The 17271-nt window shown below is 36.4% G+C and overlaps 2 protein-coding genes across 6 annotated transcripts in view; one reads left to right on the plus strand and one right to left on the minus strand.

Moving 5' to 3' along the window:
* Positions 1-15716, plus strand: part of doc2b (double C2-like domains, beta) — a 104768-nt gene extending 89052 nt beyond the window's left edge. For both annotated transcript variants that reach the window (XM_055046543.1, XM_055046544.1), the window contains 4 exons: positions 7954-8111; positions 12008-12089; positions 13545-13641; positions 14572-15716. In XM_055046543.1, coding sequence (XP_054902518.1) covers positions 7954-8111; positions 12008-12089; positions 13545-13641; positions 14572-14705 — 471 coding nt within the window. In that variant the 3' untranslated portion in view covers positions 14706-15716. The remainder of the gene's footprint in view (positions 1-7953; positions 8112-12007; positions 12090-13544; positions 13642-14571) is intronic.
* Positions 4995-7667, minus strand: LOC129370504 (uncharacterized). 4 transcript variants are annotated; one of them, XM_055046545.1, is made up of 6 exons: positions 7457-7667; positions 6732-6818; positions 6008-6267; positions 5701-5887; positions 5441-5568; positions 4995-5268 (listed from the first exon to the last, which is right to left on the minus strand). In XM_055046545.1, exons 1-6 carry the CDS (start codon positions 7599-7601, stop codon positions 5038-5040), a joined length of 1038 nt encoding a protein of 345 aa, XP_054902520.1. In that variant the 5' UTR covers positions 7602-7667; the 3' UTR covers positions 4995-5037. The 4 variants fall into 4 exon arrangements, with proteins under 4 accessions (XP_054902520.1, XP_054902523.1, XP_054902522.1 ...); XM_055046548.1 differs by lacking the exon at positions 7457-7667 and adding an exon at positions 6451-6535 and having other exon boundaries at positions 6732-7076; XM_055046547.1 differs by lacking the exon at positions 7457-7667 and adding an exon at positions 6451-6568 and having other exon boundaries at positions 6732-7076.
* Positions 15717-17271: the final 1555 nt, after the last annotated feature.

The raw sequence follows: 17271 nt of genomic DNA on the forward strand, positions 1-17271 counted from the left end.
AATGCTATTGATTCACTTTGTTGATTTTTGCCCTTAATGTAACTTTCTGACAGGCAATGACTCTCTAAAAGCTCTGACATTCATCGTCCTGACAACATAACCTAATTATGTTGAAGGAGAGTTTTTGCATTGCCACCTTCTTCTCTGCGTTCTTTACCCTTGAAAGCATCAATCCTGCTCAGTCAAAGTCTGACGTGAAGCCAGATTTGGCATTTGTAGGGATTTCACATGTAACTGCAGGTGGTTACGGAGCGGGACTTGATTCTGCATAACAAAAGTTTTGACGTCATGCTTCATGCTGTATTTTTTAGTTTATTCAAAAAATAAGCAAAACAGAATTTGACTGTTTTGCTTATTTTTACATTTTTACAGAAATGTCTGTCTCGCAGCTGTGATAGACATCATCTTGTCTAATTGTTGGACCATTAAAAATAAAAATTTAAATGCATTCTAATGGACCGTTTGGAGCTGGAAATGGCTTTCTGTGTTAAAAGCCTCTCTCTCAACTGAGCATCCCATAAAGAGAGCAAACACAGTGAACACAGATTAGTGAGAGAGTGAATTAGAGTTTATGTATGTTTCACTGTATTAAAAAGCTATTTAACTGCTTTCAATCAGACTGATGTTAAGGGTTGCATTAAAGGTGTCCGGTTATACTCTGCGCTTAATTCAATTAATAAACATCCTCCATCCGATCTTAATTGAGTTTGCCTCCAGACCACAGCACAAGTGGCTGGGAAATGTAAAGCAAACAGAGCAGCATGGCAGCGCGGTTATGCTGGAGTGGATTAGTGGAAACTGGAAGAGAAGAGTCATTATGGGGTTGGAAATGTCCTTTAAGTCTCACCCACTCAGGGACAATTTTAGGTGGAGTACGTTCACACGGATTCAGCATCTTGGAAGAACAAAAATTATGATTTTTTTAAAAATGTTTTTCCAGAGTGGATACATTTCAGAATACTAGTTTCATGTTTCCGTGGCTCCATCTCACTCTCCATTGCGCATGTACCTCACTCTTACAAATAACAAAAATGTTATTTGTAAGAGTACATTGTCAGGTTTTAGATCTGACGATGTAAAACATCTGACGATGTAAAACCTTCCCAACTCCAAAAAAACACTGTCCACAGTGTTACAGCCTTCATCGACAAAGAAAAAAAAAGAGTAAATATCTGACAAGAAATTCTAAGATTTTCTAGAAGAAACAAGGGAATTTGAAAACATTCATATTTGGGCGAACAAATTTTGAAATTTTCAGATTAATTTCAAATTTTCTACAAAAATTTGGAAATTTTTAGTTTGAAAAGTAAAACGATTCTTAGGAAAAAAATAACTCACGTTTTGAGATTAATCTAAAAAATTTCCTAGAAAATACATCAAAATATCCAGGTTTCAAAAGTCGAAAATGTTCTTTTTGTTGTTGCTGATAGGTAACGCCAGTGTTGAGTTGCTTGGTGATGCTGCAACGCCCATAGAAGATGGGGAGGTTTTCAAACTGCTCATTTTCCAGTAACTAAAAAACATCAAGTTATTGCCAAAATATATGTTTTGGGTTTTTTTTACTTTTAAATTTTTTTAGAAGCAGCAGAGACCCAAATGGAAAAAGAAAAATGTGAAATTTGTATAAAAGGCCCCCTTAAAGGTCTAGAATGGGTAACTTCATAATAACCCTTGAAGCTGCTAGTCAAAGGTAACGTGATTTTCAGGAATACCCGTCAAGTTCCAGGAACGTCTCCGCTTGCACATTCATAGTTTGTTCTCATCTCAGTGTCTCCTGTTAAAGAAAACTAAACAGTTTGAAGCACCAGAGGGAAATCTTTAATGTGGAAACTCCTCAGGAGAAAAGTGAGGCTAAGCGGCTCTGACAGTAAACCGAGGCTGCGGCTGAAACATGTTGGCATGCCAGATGAGATAGATGGCGAGCCCACTGGTCCAGGGAGACGTCTTGTAAAAGTCATCTGTGATTCATGTGGAGAGAGTCGGTTCCCTGGAGGTCTCTGATTAGTACCCTGTTGTGAGCGCCACAGGACGCGCTGCTGAGCAACGTCTCCTACAAACGGCTGTGGACAGAAACGTCTGTGTGCTTCTCACCAAGCTCGCTACTTATTCATTTCAGCGTTTTTCTTTCTCCAAACTTATTGTTCTGTTTGTTGTGGTTTTCAGTTCATAAGGAGATTTTATAAGCAAAATCTATGTAACATGATTAGGGTAATTGAAAAAAAGAATTCATTTTCCTCAGAATTTTGGTTTTAATCTTTGGGGGAAAAAAATATTAACATTTTTACTGTTTCCTCTCAGAAATTTGACTTTTTTTTTTTTTTTTCTCTTAAAATTATTCTGACTTTATTCTTAGAATTCTAATTCCAATCTTATAATTTTAATACTCCAATTTTTATTTATTTATTTTTTAATGCTCTATCAGGCTAATATTGTCTTAAAACTCAAATTTACCAAATAAATTTGGGACAGGTTTTCAGTGTGGCTGCTGTAAATGTTTCCTTCTTTTTTTATTTATTTTTTATCTGTTGTTGATATTTGTTTTAACACTTAACACTTCTTTTTTTTGTTGTTGTTGCGCTATATATCTATATACATCAGTTACAAATAATGGACTCAAAATTAGTCAAATAATCTATAAAAGTTCCAAATAAAGAAGCAAAAAGGCCCCTGCAGAAGTCATAAAGAATGAAGAAGTATAGATCAAGACCAATTTTAAAGAATATAAAATAGTCTGGCTGCAGAAAAAAGCTCATAAGTTTCCAGATTAATTAAAATTTGTTTGGAACTGCTAAGTTAAGATTACCATTTTTCCAGTGTCACACTAAATACATTTTATCATAAATTATATTGCACATATGAAGTAGAAAGGATCATTTTAATGCATAACAATTTGAAAGTGAAAGAAATCAAACCCTGAATGGCCACAGTTCAGACCAGCCCCATTCACTTCCAAGCTGCTCTTGATAAGCCTGAAATTGTTAAGCTGCTGCGCATTTTCCCCGCTGATATAAACTTCCTTATTCTGTAATAATATGTTGCTCTTCTTAAAAGAGCTGAGGTAAAGGAAAACCCTGCGCATATTCACACCATCAGCAGCTGCCATAGTAGTGCTCGCAAATTACATTTCTAAGTCAGTGATCATTGCAGAGAGAGAAAAAAATAAATCGGATCCCGTTTAGGGGCTGCATGACTGTAATTTTTATTCTGTGAAGTATGTATTTTTCTCCGTAGAGCGTTTAGAGCTTGCCAAGGACTGTAAAAGGTAAAATTAAATCTACATAGCATTGTTTTTGTTTTGAAAATGTCAAACACACATTATTTTCTACTTGATTTAGCTTGAGCCTCAAAATAAACTTAAATCGAATTGATTTGAATGTGAAAATCAATGAATGTATTATGTTAAAAGCATAATAACCCCACGTTTTTCCTTTCTGTGTTTTAAAAATCAAACACAGATCAATTGGTGTGTGGACTTCCACGGTGTCGGTCGCATCACGGTCGCCATTGTGCTGAAAAAATTAAACTTTGCAACTAATTTTAAATCTCGTTCTCTTCCGTGCCTCATGTGAACTTTCCAAGCTGCATGCCATCTGTGGACGCATGTCAGCGTTGTCAGTGGGATTGTGGGTATGCGGCGTGACTAATACAGACGTGTATCAGAGAAGCAGCCAGTTTGATATTACAGTCCTCTTCAGGGACAAAACTGATCCTTAGCTAAAAAACATTCATTTAAAAAAAGCCATGTTCATGTTAATCTGTTATCTTCTATACTGATTAAAGGATGGGAATACATGGAAAAATAATGCTCATATTAAACAGGTTAATTTTCCACAATATGCATTTTTTATTTTAAAATGGAGGAAATTTATTTTGATTGGTTGTTGACTCATCTTCAGCACTTGAAACGGCATCAGTCAGTCTATCACTGATTGGGTGATATTCAAGACCCACAAATGTCAAGATAGCAATTAGTTAGCAATTAGTAATTAGACATTTTCCCCAGGATATATAAAATATTCTGACCTTTTTAACACCTGTTGAACTGAGGCGTCAGCTACACTTCTGTGGATATTTCTTTAAACAGATACTTTTCTGTTTTCTAATAAATATCTTTGTCTGAACAATCTGTTTTCTGCATAATTTTATAGTCACTCACTGTCATTTCATACCTTTCTATCAACATTTCCTACCTTCAGTATCAACCGTTTTCTTTTCAACCATGTTTAATGTTCAATTGCATGAAACAACTAACTTTTACATAAGCGTCTGCAGTCCAAACAGTTGTGTTGCATTTCATTCAACTTTTATGTCAGTAATGTGAGACATGCGTCATAATTCTCCACCAGAAGAACGTAGTAAATCCGGACATGAAGCAAGCAGTGCCGACATGTCGGATGCAGTCTTTGGCTTGGACTCCTGTAAACGGAGCGCGGTTGCATGACTTCTACACAGTAAATTTGGCAGTGTTAAAGCAACACCTATAGAGTTGAATTTAACACTGTTTCCGAGTCTATATGTTCCCTATCGGAATTGGTGTTAATGTTACTCTTTCAACAGTGTTACATTTTCAGAGTTAAATTTAACTCTAAATCGAGTAAAATTTACACTGGCTAACACTGTGCAGTGTTAATAAAACTTAACACTCCTAGTCAAATAACTCTGATAAGAGTAAATATGATTCTAATCAGAGTTAATGAGTTACTCCATAATGGTGAAAAAACTACTCTGGTTCTCATGTTATTTAACACTGCATCGAGTTATTGAGAGTTTTACACTGGAGGCTCATATAACTCCTATGAGTGTTAAACTGACACTCCACTGTGTAGATAACTTACTCTTTAGCTGTGAAAAAACAACTCTGCACAGATAAATATGAAGTGCTCTTTTTACACTTTTGTAGAGTGAAATGTACAACTGAATAAAAATCACATTACCACAGAAATGCATTTAACTTATTTATTGAATTAAAGCAGATTTTAATATCCACTGTTAACTTTTGTCACAGTAACATCACATGGTGTACATCCCATTGACGGCTCAAAGTTGACAGAGTACATTTAAGGCAAAGAGTTTTTCCATCCAAGTAGCCATGAACATGTATGTTGTGGCAAACACGTAATGTGCCTTAAACAGTTCATCAAAAGCACCAAGAGAGGATGTTGACCTGCAAGCAATGGCATTCTTGTCAAGGATGATGAAGAACTGGTGGAGATAGGGTTGTGTGCTCGTCGTGATGGCATCAAGATGTTCTTGGATGTTGGTTCCTATCTGTGGGGGGAAAAAAGAAAAGAACAATATAATTACAAAGCTGCAATGTTCCACAAAAAACAGATATATGGAAAAACAGCATTTAACTATGTGATATCACCGTAAAACTGAAATTCTCCCAGTGAAACAACCTCGAGTATAACATAAAATAAAATTTGCAACAAATACAAACCTTCTTGAAGACCACAAGACGCTTCTCTGCTTGGGAGGCAGACATCTTCCCTGGTCTCTTACGACCCAAGGCAGAGGGGGGAATCAGGTGTAGCAGCAGCAAAATCGATGAGAGGTCACTGTCCCAACCTGTGATAAGAAACATTTGATGTTGAATTGACCATCAAAACCTAGTGACTACACAATTTAAATTATGTGTACATCACTAAGTGAAGCTCACACAATATTTGAATTCTACATATTGTTGAAAGTCATCCTTACTCATGTCATCATCCACTTCAGTGCTATCCTCAGGAGTATCAGCTGCCAGGAGAAGTTCTTCAAGGTCACTGGTGGTTGGAAGCTCCCTGCATTGTTGGATGATCTTTCTCTTGAACGTGGTCGTCCATTTTTCCAGAAACTTGCCAGACACATCTTCTCCAAACATCAGGACAAAATCCTGCTCCACCTAGGATGTAGATAGTAAAGATTAAAACATTTCCCAGCCACTTTAACTGTATTCATTTTGACTTGTCACAAAAATACACTATTTTTACATGACTGTAAAATTATCAAAATAAATAATCACCAAGCCTTTGACATCTTTGAAACGTGGAAAGACAGAGAGTATGTTGCTTGACCGTTGGGGGTCAAGGACCATGTTGCGCCGGAAGTCAAATGTGAGCTTCATCTTCTTCTTGATTGTGTCCTCATCAGCTGAATGCTTAATCAGTGCGATGGCTTCCTTGCACTCTTCTTCACTCAGGACAGTCTCTGGAACAAACTTGGTGTCTCGTCTAGCAGCTGGTCCTCCAAGCCCTTGTTGACAAGATCCTTCTTCGGATGATGCTAGTAAATATAAGAAAATCTTTCAACTTACAAAAACAAGAATGAGCTTGGCTGAGATTCCTCAGGCGATTCCATCATGGAGACAAATTCTAACCATAAGAAAGCAGATGAAAGACAAAAAACAGTAATCACAATGAAATAGCAAGCTTATTAAATACTAAAATGAATTACAAATATAACAACCAGTTTCATATTTGATGGTTAGCAGAGGGATCCTTAACATCTTCATCCAACTCAGTCCCTGAACTGTCAACAACCTTCACGCCCTCTGTTACAGCTGGCACGCCAAATTTTGCAAATGCTAGAGAAAAAGACAAATGCTTGTCTAAACCACAATTATGAGGTTATGTTGCTCTAATACTCACATGTGCACATAAATTCTGGAACATTACTTTTGAATAAACAATGTCAAGTAACATTACAAGCGCCTCAGAGCTTCCTGTGTAAAGCTCCCAGTGTCTTACCTGCTGTCAAAAACTCCTTCAGATTCGGCTCCGTTAGTCGGACAAATTTTTGCAGCTCGCCAAGTCTTGTTTTAATCAACATGGTTTCTGCAGCACATAATTCCTCAGTCATTCATCTTTAGTACTGGAATGCTTTCAGTTTATGAAACGTGCCAACTGCTTCACAAACCAATACAGCTCACATTACATCGTTTTCATAGAAAATAATGATTATAGTTTACACAATAATGGCTTGGGCGCAAATTAATTTGACTTCTTTGCACTCTTATCCAAGTTAGACAATTAATAAATGCCATTTCCTTCAGTAACTAGAACAGTTAATTCAACTGCCTCGCTTCTTTTCGCCTTGTCTGTTAGCACTAGCAACGGTTAATGGCGGAGTCACGCAAGGTTTACAGTAGAGCTATGATGCTGGGCACGGAAAAAAAAATCACTCGCGCCAAATTCAGTGTCAACTATGAAACTGGACTATTAGCATCGCTTACGGTTAATTTATGTTGCATTGCAAAAAATAACTAAATAAATAATAAATGAAACAAATATCTATGCTATATGGCTTGGACGCGGATTTTAGGCGGACATTTTAAGCTAGGCATTCACTCGGTCAGGTTAGCCGTATAAAACTCAGTATTTAGATATCTAGCCCACTCATATACCGGGAAACAAATAAAATATTCTTATAAAACAATTCAAATTGTATTATTATCTTATAAAAAGAAACTTACCGCAGTCGTTCAAGCAGGAGAAAAATGGCGTCCACACAACGGTTAGACTTGTTGGTTTGAGAGGAGGAGGTGGGCGGAGCTTGTCAGAGTCAAATTGACACGACGTGAATACACTCTGGAAATTTACACCAACACTAGGTGGCATTATACTCAGTCTGTTGTTGTATTAGCTCTGAAAGAGTCAATCAATTTTAACACAGCATATTTAACACTGCGAAATTTACTGTGTAACTTGTAGGATACAGACGTCTAACTGTGGTTGCATTTAATTTGGGTGAACAGCCATCCAAGTAAAACTTTGGATTTCAAAAAGAAAAAAATCATTATTGAGCATCAAAACCTGCAGTGTGAACATGGCCTTTAAGTCAGCGGTTCACGCAGGATGATGATCATTTGCACCTGATCTGTTAGAAAAATGTCCCTAAAACATCTCATGTTAATGACAAAAACTGCTTGTTTTTCTTTTTCTTTTTTTTTTCTTTTTTTTTACTTATTAGGTCAACAAGACAGAGGACAAGTCTCTGGAGGAACGGGGACGGATCATGATTTCCCTCAAGTACAACACCCAGAAGTCTTGCCTGGTCGTTGGCATCATACGCTGCGCTCACCTTGCTGCTATGGACGCCAACGGCTTCTCCGACCCCTACGTCAAAACGTCAGTGTTCAGACACCTGCACATCCTCTCATACAGAAAATGGTTTTGTGGATCAAATTTCACAGTATTTAAAAATCTTCTGCAACTTCTCTAAATTAGATCTTAAAATGAGCTTTTAAATGCATCTATTCTGATGTTTTTGGGGCATATTCATACGCACTACAGTTAAAATTAGATTCCCTTTATTTCTTCTAAATGAATAAGCAGCACAGAATATCTTCACGTTTCACATCCTTATGAGTTGCCAAGTTGTTTGTTCCCTGTTCCAGTGCATTTTAACTTGCTAACATCGCCTGCCCTTTAATTTATATTGCTACAGATACATATTTTCATCGTGCTCTATCAGTACTATAAACTCCAAAAATTTGGAAAATGTCTGTTTTTCTTTTAATAAGGCAACAGTCCAAAGCCCTTTGAATGACATACAAATCACATAAAAATTGTTTATAGTTGAGCAGGTAAACCTAAAACCTAAAAAAAGAACAGGAAGAAAATCACGATAAATTAACTTTTACATTTTTAACTTAGTAAATTTTGTGGCCCACCAACAATTTAAATTTGTAAGTTTGGACACCACTGCTTTATGGCATACATTTGGTTCAATTTGAATTTTTTAGAAACAAAATTTAACTTCTAAAAATGACTTAAGAACATCTTTGTCAGAAAGATTTCTTGGCTTTTTAGAGGTTTCTTTTTTCATCAACAGCCAAAAATATAAATATTCAAGCAGAGTTGGTAGCCTAAAATAACTTTGGCACATGAGGATTGACTTCCTTTCCTATCCAAACACTGGAAAGCTATTTTTAGCCCATGCAAGACAATGTAGAAGTGTCAAAATGGATTATCTGGCAGAGCTGATGTTGTAGCAAAAAAGATGTCGACAACCTGTGATTATCAGCAGCATGAAAAGACAAGCGTACGAAGAGGCCAGGCGAGGGGCTGCAATTTGAAGGAGAGTCCTATTTATCGCACCTGAACATTTTTCCCCAAGTCTTTCATCTGGCTGAGCAATGGAAGTGTAATTAATTTCTGACTCTTCTGTGCACACCCCGAGAACAAAAGCAGGACTTGTTTCAGAGGAGAAAGGCTGGCAAAACATTTTTCAACAGTCTGAGGTGGAGGGAATCTTCATGAAGCTTGAAGGACGGAGTGCAGAATAACGAGGGATTAGGCCTGTTGCGATAACAGATTTTGCTGAGCGATTAATTGTCTCAAAAATTATTGCGATAAACGATAATATTGTTTGAAGACCTTTTTACACTGATTTAATGGAAATACGTAATAATACATGCGATTTTGCGGCAAAGATAGATACACTTTATTTTCAAAAGAACACTAAACACTGGAACTGATAAACAAAATAAACAAAGCAACCAAAAACAAAAATAAAATAGATTCTTAGTCTCCATTAACAAAAAATGTACTTGAATAAAAACTAAACAACATAAAGCCAAAGTGGAAATAAATACTGCATTCAACCAAAAGAGTGCAGATTATGAAGTCTGTATCCTATATTCCCCTTCAGTAATCATTAAATTTAAATAGAAAAGACGGGCATATCTGACTGCCTGATGCAATAGTTCACACAACACAATTTTTTGCCTCGAACAGGTAACAAATCAGAAAGCGCAGATTCTCCTCCTCGCTTTCCAAGGGGAAATTACGGAGGGGAATCCCAAACAACAGACACAGCGCAACCCAAAGTCCAGCGGACATCAGAGATGATATGTAGAAACAACATGAATGTTTATTCAAAATTTCGTGCAAAGAAAATATGAATAACAAGGGGAGGAGTTGGAGCTAAATTGCTACTGCAGTTGATAAACCCAGTACCTTTTCAGCTGTTCTTTGTTAAAATGACCTAAATAGGTTGTAATAAATTTTTGGAAACAATATAGAGCTATGGCTCAGGGAATGTATTCAATCTACCATGCATCAATTCATGTTTAGGATTATCTATTTATTTATTTCAGTTTACATTAGTAGAATAGGGCATCAAAACTGGCTCCAGCCCAGAGGCCCAGATTCTTGTCGATCCGTCTGTGGTTAAGATACACACAGGATAGCAAGATTTTTTAGAATCATAACTTCTGCTTGAATATTGTTTCGCCTGGGGAGGTCACTGGTCCCATTACATGACAACAATTAAACTCACTGCAGTGTCCTCATCAACAGCGGCCTCAGCTCCCGCTTCCCTCTGGAAGAAGTGGGTGAACAATAACCCACTTAGCCTCCCTTAAAGACTGTCTGGTATCTGGGGAAATAACTGGGAGTCTGGGTCCAGTGAGCAGAGATTTTACTGCTGCTGAAACTCTGTAAACCTGAAACAATATTAGCAGATATTCTTTATTAAAATGAATGATTACTGAACAGCATCCACCGGACAGATGTGTTCACAGACGCACCCGGGGCAACGGTGGTCACAAAGACTCTGTTTTCGGCTTTGACTCACCGACTGCCGTCAATGCAAACGGAAAGTGAGGAACGACAAACAAAGGCCAGCAACACCTCGATAATTACCAGAAATGTGAGACGGAACGGTATCTCTTCTTGGTCGTTACACACGACTGCTGCAGCTGCATGGAGACAAAAAATGAAAAAGATTAGAAAGTCAGTTTGTGTTTGTGCAGATGGTTCTGTAATTAGTTATCATGTTTATTTGTGCTGAGATTCCTCAGAATACTTTTCACAATTTCAGCATGTGAGGTTCATGATTGGTGAGCAGAGTCGGGTCGTAACTAGTTACATTCACCTGAGTAACTTTTTGGGAAAAAAATACTTTTAGGAGTTTATTGACTGCACAGTACATTTTAATTTTACTTGAGTAACTTCATCATGAAGTATTGCCACTCTTAATTAAGTAAAGTTTCTGGATCCTCTACCTGGTGTGAGTAACTTCACAGAATGAAGAATAAATAGTTTAATCAATAGTTTTCACCAAATGTAGGTTTTCACACACCTATAGGTTTTGTTAAGCTTTTATAAGTTTTACAGTATATTGAAAGAATTATATTGTATTAATCTTATTGTTCTCTGCTGTCTATTTTGGTTCTCTTAGTTTTTGCTCGAAATTAAGTTATTGGGGGGGAGAGAGAATGGGATTTACTGTTGCCTAAACAGTCGTCACCTACTTCAGAGTAAAAGCATAAAAATAAAAATATGTGAAACTAATGGAAGAATTCTTAACATTCTGTAACCTGAACTTTGACACAGATGTTGAACTTTATTCAACTGAAATTTCACTCAAAACACCCAACTAAGTTAACGCTTTAGAATTTATCTGGAAAAAGTCATTTAGGAGAAGCTACTAGACATTAAACAATATGTAATATCAGTGTAGACATATGCATATATTTGAGCCTGTTTGTATAATCCTACAATAAATTGAAGCTTTTCAACCAAATTCTAGCTTTTAAAAGCCAGTGCGGTTGAATGTAAAGGTCTTACGGTACATGAATAAAATATCCAACTGCAGTAAAGAAAAAAATAAACAAGTTTGACTTGGAATTTAAAATAATTGTACATCATATTATATGAGCAATATATGTTCATTGCTTATTGTGTGTTCTTTACAGTATTATTGTTGCATCCAGGTTTGAAATCATTTATTGCTGTCCTCAGTAAACCCATCACAAACACATAATAATAAACATTTACAGCTAAAACAGCTGTGTGTAAAATAAAATGTCCATTCTGACTGAGATAAATAGTGTCTAATACCAGCCAGAGGCTCTTAAAGTCAAGTAATTAGGTGGTTTAGTGTGAATAATGTACTGTAATGTGGCTGGGTCGGATCATTAAATGCAAGGTGTTACCGCAGCACCCCCCTGAGGGCAGAAGAGTAACTTTGTAAAATCAGGCTAGAGAAACAGATTAAACTTCTCTCTCCTCTGCAGGTACCTGAAGCCTGATGAGAACAAAAAGTCGAAGCACAAGACCGCTGTGAAGAAGAAGACCCTCAATCCTGAGTTCAATGAGGTAAAAACTACAACTTCCCCTAAAAAACCTGCAGTTGGGTTTCATTTATCTGTTTTTATGTTTTCAATTTAAAATAAAGACTTGTCTGGGGATTTTGTCGCACAGAAGCCAAATCAGAAAAGAGGCACAGTTTGGTGATGTTGTTGTTCCTATTTCTTTTCATCATCTTTTCGGTAAGAAAAATAAAACAGTTTATAAATCTGAAACCTTGTCTTCCTAAATATTTTATTACAGCCAATGACAAAGATTACAATTCTTATTCAACATATGCACACTTAATATCCACAACACTTGGGAATAAATCAGAAATATTTTGAGCCTCAGAGGGTCTGGTTCAGCAGGATATGAAAGGGAGCATATTCAGCTAAATTTATATTTTTATATTTTGCATATTTTTATGGGTCTCAACTGTTTCTAAATCAGCCCAAGTGATTAGAAAATGAGCCGTTTTGAAACCCTCTGGTCTAATGTCACAGATCAGTAGCCACTGGTCATTCCCTAGCTCAATTCCCAGCAGCCCCAACGGAGTTGTGCCCGTTACCTAGCAACCCAAGTGGAGCTCCACCACGTTGGTCCGCTGGTTTTACCACGGTATGCTCAGTACAACGGCTGCTGGAAAAGATCATGTTTTGTTGTTCACTTACCATCCAGAAATCACTTGTGCAGGAGGCTCTAGTAATGCTTTTCAAAGATGTATGGTTATATAATTTCATGTCTGTTTGCAGCCATTTTCATATGTGAATGTAAATGTTGAGATGGGGGCTGTGGCCAGCAGCAGATTATTTGGATTTAAAGTGATAAAGGCCCTAAGACTGAATTCTCAATATCTAAGAATGATTTTATGCAAAAATTGTAAAGAGCATGTTGTTTTATAGGCCATAGTTGTATCCTTACATGTTCAAGGAAGCACAATAGGTCTTTTTTGAAGATGTTTTCATGTTTTTCTATTTCCTCTGGATGTCAGAGTGTTTCAGTTCGGATGTATCTGGCCGTATAGAAATGGTCGAACCTTCCTGCAACGCAGCAGCTTGACATTTCCTCTGACATTTTTGGTGCCCGTATTCCTGCATCACCTCTCGGCCTTTATGTCAGAGTCCAGCATCTTCCCCTGCATCAGGGCAATGATTAAGGTTGAGCAGAAACCTTAATGTGAACTCCAGGATGTTATCTTGTTGCTATGTAATGTTTGAGCCAATTGACCATACCAAAATAATTACAGGCGATCTCCTACTGGTCATTTGCAAACAGATTTGCAAAGATTTACCTAAATAAATTGAATGAAATTATCTTTGATATTTTAGAGTCTTTTTAAGAATAAACTATTTTTAATTCAGTGTCATTCACTGAACACAGTCAGATAGAGGCCTGGAGATAAGTAAAAACTTAAAGAAAATGTCCATACACCTTAGGTAAGTCTATGCTAACTTCTGTTTTTTCTTGCTTTGTTCCCTGCAGGAGTTCTGTTACGACATAAAATATGCAGACCTCACTAAGAAGACTTTGGAGGTCACAGTGTGGGACTACGACATAGGAAAATCAAACGATTTCATCGGTGAGTCCAAATCCATCAGCTCCAAGAAGACCAGGTTTAATAGGTGTGTTGGTATCCAGCAGCACATCATGGATCTGGCTGCCCAGAGTCCATCTGTTCAGTTTCACTTCAACGTCTCCATAAAAAACAAATTTTATCACCTTTAAATATAATCTTTTATAGACTTCCAGTGCTGGGAAGTCTATAAAAACTAAAAGGTTAGCTGCATTAAGGCTTAAGCACTAATCATAAACACTAGGTCTGCTAATGCTAAATGCTACACAAACATGGTATTTAGCATAAGGTAATGCTAAAACGGTAGCTTCAATTCAAATTATATTTGCCCTTGAAATGTTACAATGCTTTATTTCCAATTTAATTTTTGCATAATGTATTTGTTCTATATTAATATGTGTTTGAAATAAAGTTATTGAGAAAAAAGAGACAGAGAACATGAAGAGAGGAAACAGAACTGCTGTGTCGGCAGACTTCACACACTTCAAAATAAGATCGTGAAGATAAACGTTTAATAGTAACTACTTGATCAATTCTTAAGTCGATAACCAAAACTTCAACACAAATGTCAAATTTTATTCAACAAAAACCTCACTTGTCCTTCACAATTTATCCGAGAAACCTAATTAATAGGAAGCTAAGTGTGCTAAATTTTTTCAAAGTTAGGAAAAGTGTTGAAGTACTAATTGAAAAATTGTATCACGATAAATGATAAATGATACAAAAATGCCCTCAGCTGTTGAAAATATACTTGTTAGTTTTGTCTTATTTCAAGTGCATGAGATATGTGCATTAGGAATACTGAGTAACAGTTTGTATTTTTGCAGTATGTACTATGACTGAACTCACAATAAGTGGAAAGGCAAAATGAAAACATCCACAGAGATAGTTTGAAAGTTTCTTCTTCATTCATTATGTCTGTGCATCATCTTCTAGGTGGAGTGTCTCTGGGCATCAACGCGAATGGAGAGAGGCTCAAACATTGGTTCGACTGCCTCAAAAACAAGGACAAAAAAATCGAACGCTGGCACACGTTGACCAATGAGTTACCCGGCTCAATGAATGACTGAAGGCCTGCACCCAATCCGACCCCTCCGCCTGCATTTCCTCAGCTCTTCTCCGTTTTTCTCACGTCAGACATCCAACTCCTCTCTTTGGGAAAACATTTTCCTGTCAACAGGGCTCAAATTATACTTTCCACATCTTGTGCATTTAAAAACACAACTTGCACGGCCTCTGATGTATTCTTGTTTCCTGAGATACTGAGTCGATATGGAGAATGATGGCGGGGTTTGAGCTATTGACTCGTAAGCTTTTCAGCTTCCTTGCATGATCAGTGAAGATAAAAGAAGCAAATGCTCTCTGTTTGATGAGGCCCTTTACAGCAGCTGAATAAATTTTCCCAAACAAAAAGCAGGAGAGAAACAAAATGTGAAATAAAGCAGAAATGTAGGCGGGAATGTGACTGAAACACTAAGAGTAGCAAATATTTCCTAATGTGCATCGTATCAAACTAACATTTGCTTCTTTCTCACGTTTAGTGTTGTAAAGATGAAACTGTGTGGGAAAATGTTGCTGTTTAATATTGTTGATTAAGGTTTTACACAACAGACTGAGCAGTGGTGGTAGTGTCATTTGAAAAGTAACAATCCAATCTGACAGAATATTTATGGTCAAAATATGAATATGAGATGGAAATACATGATAAACTCTTTGGTTGACTAAAACCTCTGGCAGAAAAAACGTCCTCTCCTTGACGTTACAAAAATTCATAATCTGTAGCTGTGTTTCCATTACACATATGCACAAAACTTTGCAGACATTCTGCTAATGTTGAAAAAGCTATTTTGAGATTGGGATTTTTCCATTAAATGAGAAATACTAATAAAAAGATACGTCATTTAAAAAAAACACCATCCTCCAACCATTTCCTGTCGTCTTCCTCATCATATTTTCTGACTAACATCCAGTTGTTGATCACAACTCATGATGCCAAAAAATTGTTTCCATTGCAGTTTTTTGCAAATTCGCAAATTTTGATACAGCCGAAAAAAACCACCTGATTCTTGCACAAAAAATGTTTTATCAAAAAACTTTTTTTTTTTTTTTTTTTTTTTTTTTTTTTACAATTGTTTAGCAAATTTATTTTTGGAATTACAATTTGTGTAATTATATGGTTAATGGAAATGCAGCAATTGACAACCTGCTCAGATTTTACAATGAATCTTAAGCTCAATTATTCATCCACAGAGCTGATAATTTTTTTGAAATAATCCAATTATCCAGGTGAGAAAAGTATTCATCACTCCATTTTGAATCACTCCATATATGGTTGTCTAGATTTATTTAACTATAAACCTGCCTCCAAATGGCTTCACTGTGTCAGAAAAGTGGTGAAATTTGCCCTTTAAGTTTAAGGATAAAAACCACCGAGATGTCTAAAATCTATTGAGACACAGAAGTGGAAACATTTACAATCACCAGGCTCAGAAAACAACAAAAAGCGTCCTGAAGCTGAGGTTTGCTGTGCTCAGAGGCTCTAATCAGCAGCAGAGTGACATTCAGTGGGGACCTGGCTGGTGAAAATCACTTGTCCAACTCTCGATGCTGCCTGATTGGGCAGCTCCAAATGTGCTTACAGTGTCGTGTTTACACTGTTGAAAATGGTTTTCTGCAACAGTGTGGAAAGGTGACAGGGTTTCTGTGAAGTTTTAAATTAACCCTTAGAAACACTAAAAAACACACCCAGATTTTTAGGTTTAAACTATTTTCACTTTTCATTCCTTCCTTCCACCATTTATTTCCAGTTTTTTCTGGTGCCATTGAAGTAGTTCTGGTTAAACTATGAGTCCCATGACGCTGGAAAGCATAAGACATTCATTGACAACTGGTTTATAATGTAATATTCACGATCAGCTCCTCTGCTATGGGAGTGCAACCATTTATTGTATTTTTGCAATGGAAGTAATTCCCTTTGAGGTTTATATATTTTAGTGCTATAAGCAATAAAATAAAAGTGTAAAAAAGAAATTATGAAACACTAAATTTTATCTAAAAATACCTTGTGCTGAACACTAAGCCTGACAAAATAAACAATCAATCAATAGCATGATAAATTAAAATTAGCTCAATTATGAGAATTTATAGTTTTGCGGGACAATTTTGTTTACAGAGACATCACAGTCCATTTTATTTCTTTTTGGTTGTGTTTTATTTTGGATATTTAAGATATCTTCCAGTTCCAGTGTTAAGTGTTTACAAAATTAAAGTTTATTGATATTTGAGAGGACAAACTTGCATTTCAATAATGATTAGTAAAGATTATTATTTATGAGATGAACGATACATAAGTATCATTTATGCCAATTAATACTGGGACAATTTATCATTCAGCAAAACTTATTGTGACAGGCCCACCTGACACATTGTCTGCTGTTTGTAGCAACATAGCTGCACAGAGCAGACAAGGCCGAGTCCAGAGAACTTGGGATGTTATGTAGGGATGTTAAAAGTCATACATATTTTTCAGAATTTATTTACGTAAGAAAGTGTTGCATTGAAATTATTTAAGCCTGCAGAAACTCTGAGTGAACTCTGACATAAAAAAATATACAAGAAAGTATTATTAACACTCAA

The sequence above is a fragment of the Poeciliopsis prolifica genome, unplaced genomic scaffold, assembly GCF_027474105.1.
Source record: "Poeciliopsis prolifica strain line A6 unplaced genomic scaffold, Auburn_PproV2 SCAFFOLD024, whole genome shotgun sequence".
Lineage (NCBI taxonomy): Eukaryota > Metazoa > Chordata > Actinopteri > Cyprinodontiformes > Poeciliidae > Poeciliopsis > Poeciliopsis prolifica.

Coding starts and splice junctions, on each gene's coding strand:
- LOC129370504 (XM_055046545.1), bottom strand. CDS start 7,601: ATGCCACCTAGTGTTGGTGTAAATTTCCAGAGTGTATTCACGTCGTGT. Junction 6,268..6,731: donor GAAGGAGTTTTTGACAGCAG/GTAAGACACTGG, acceptor TATATTTACTAG/CATCATCCGAAGAAGGATCT. Junction 5,569..5,700: donor TGAAGTGGATGATGACATGA/GTAAGGATGACT, acceptor TTCTTATCACAG/GTTGGGACAGTGACCTCTCA.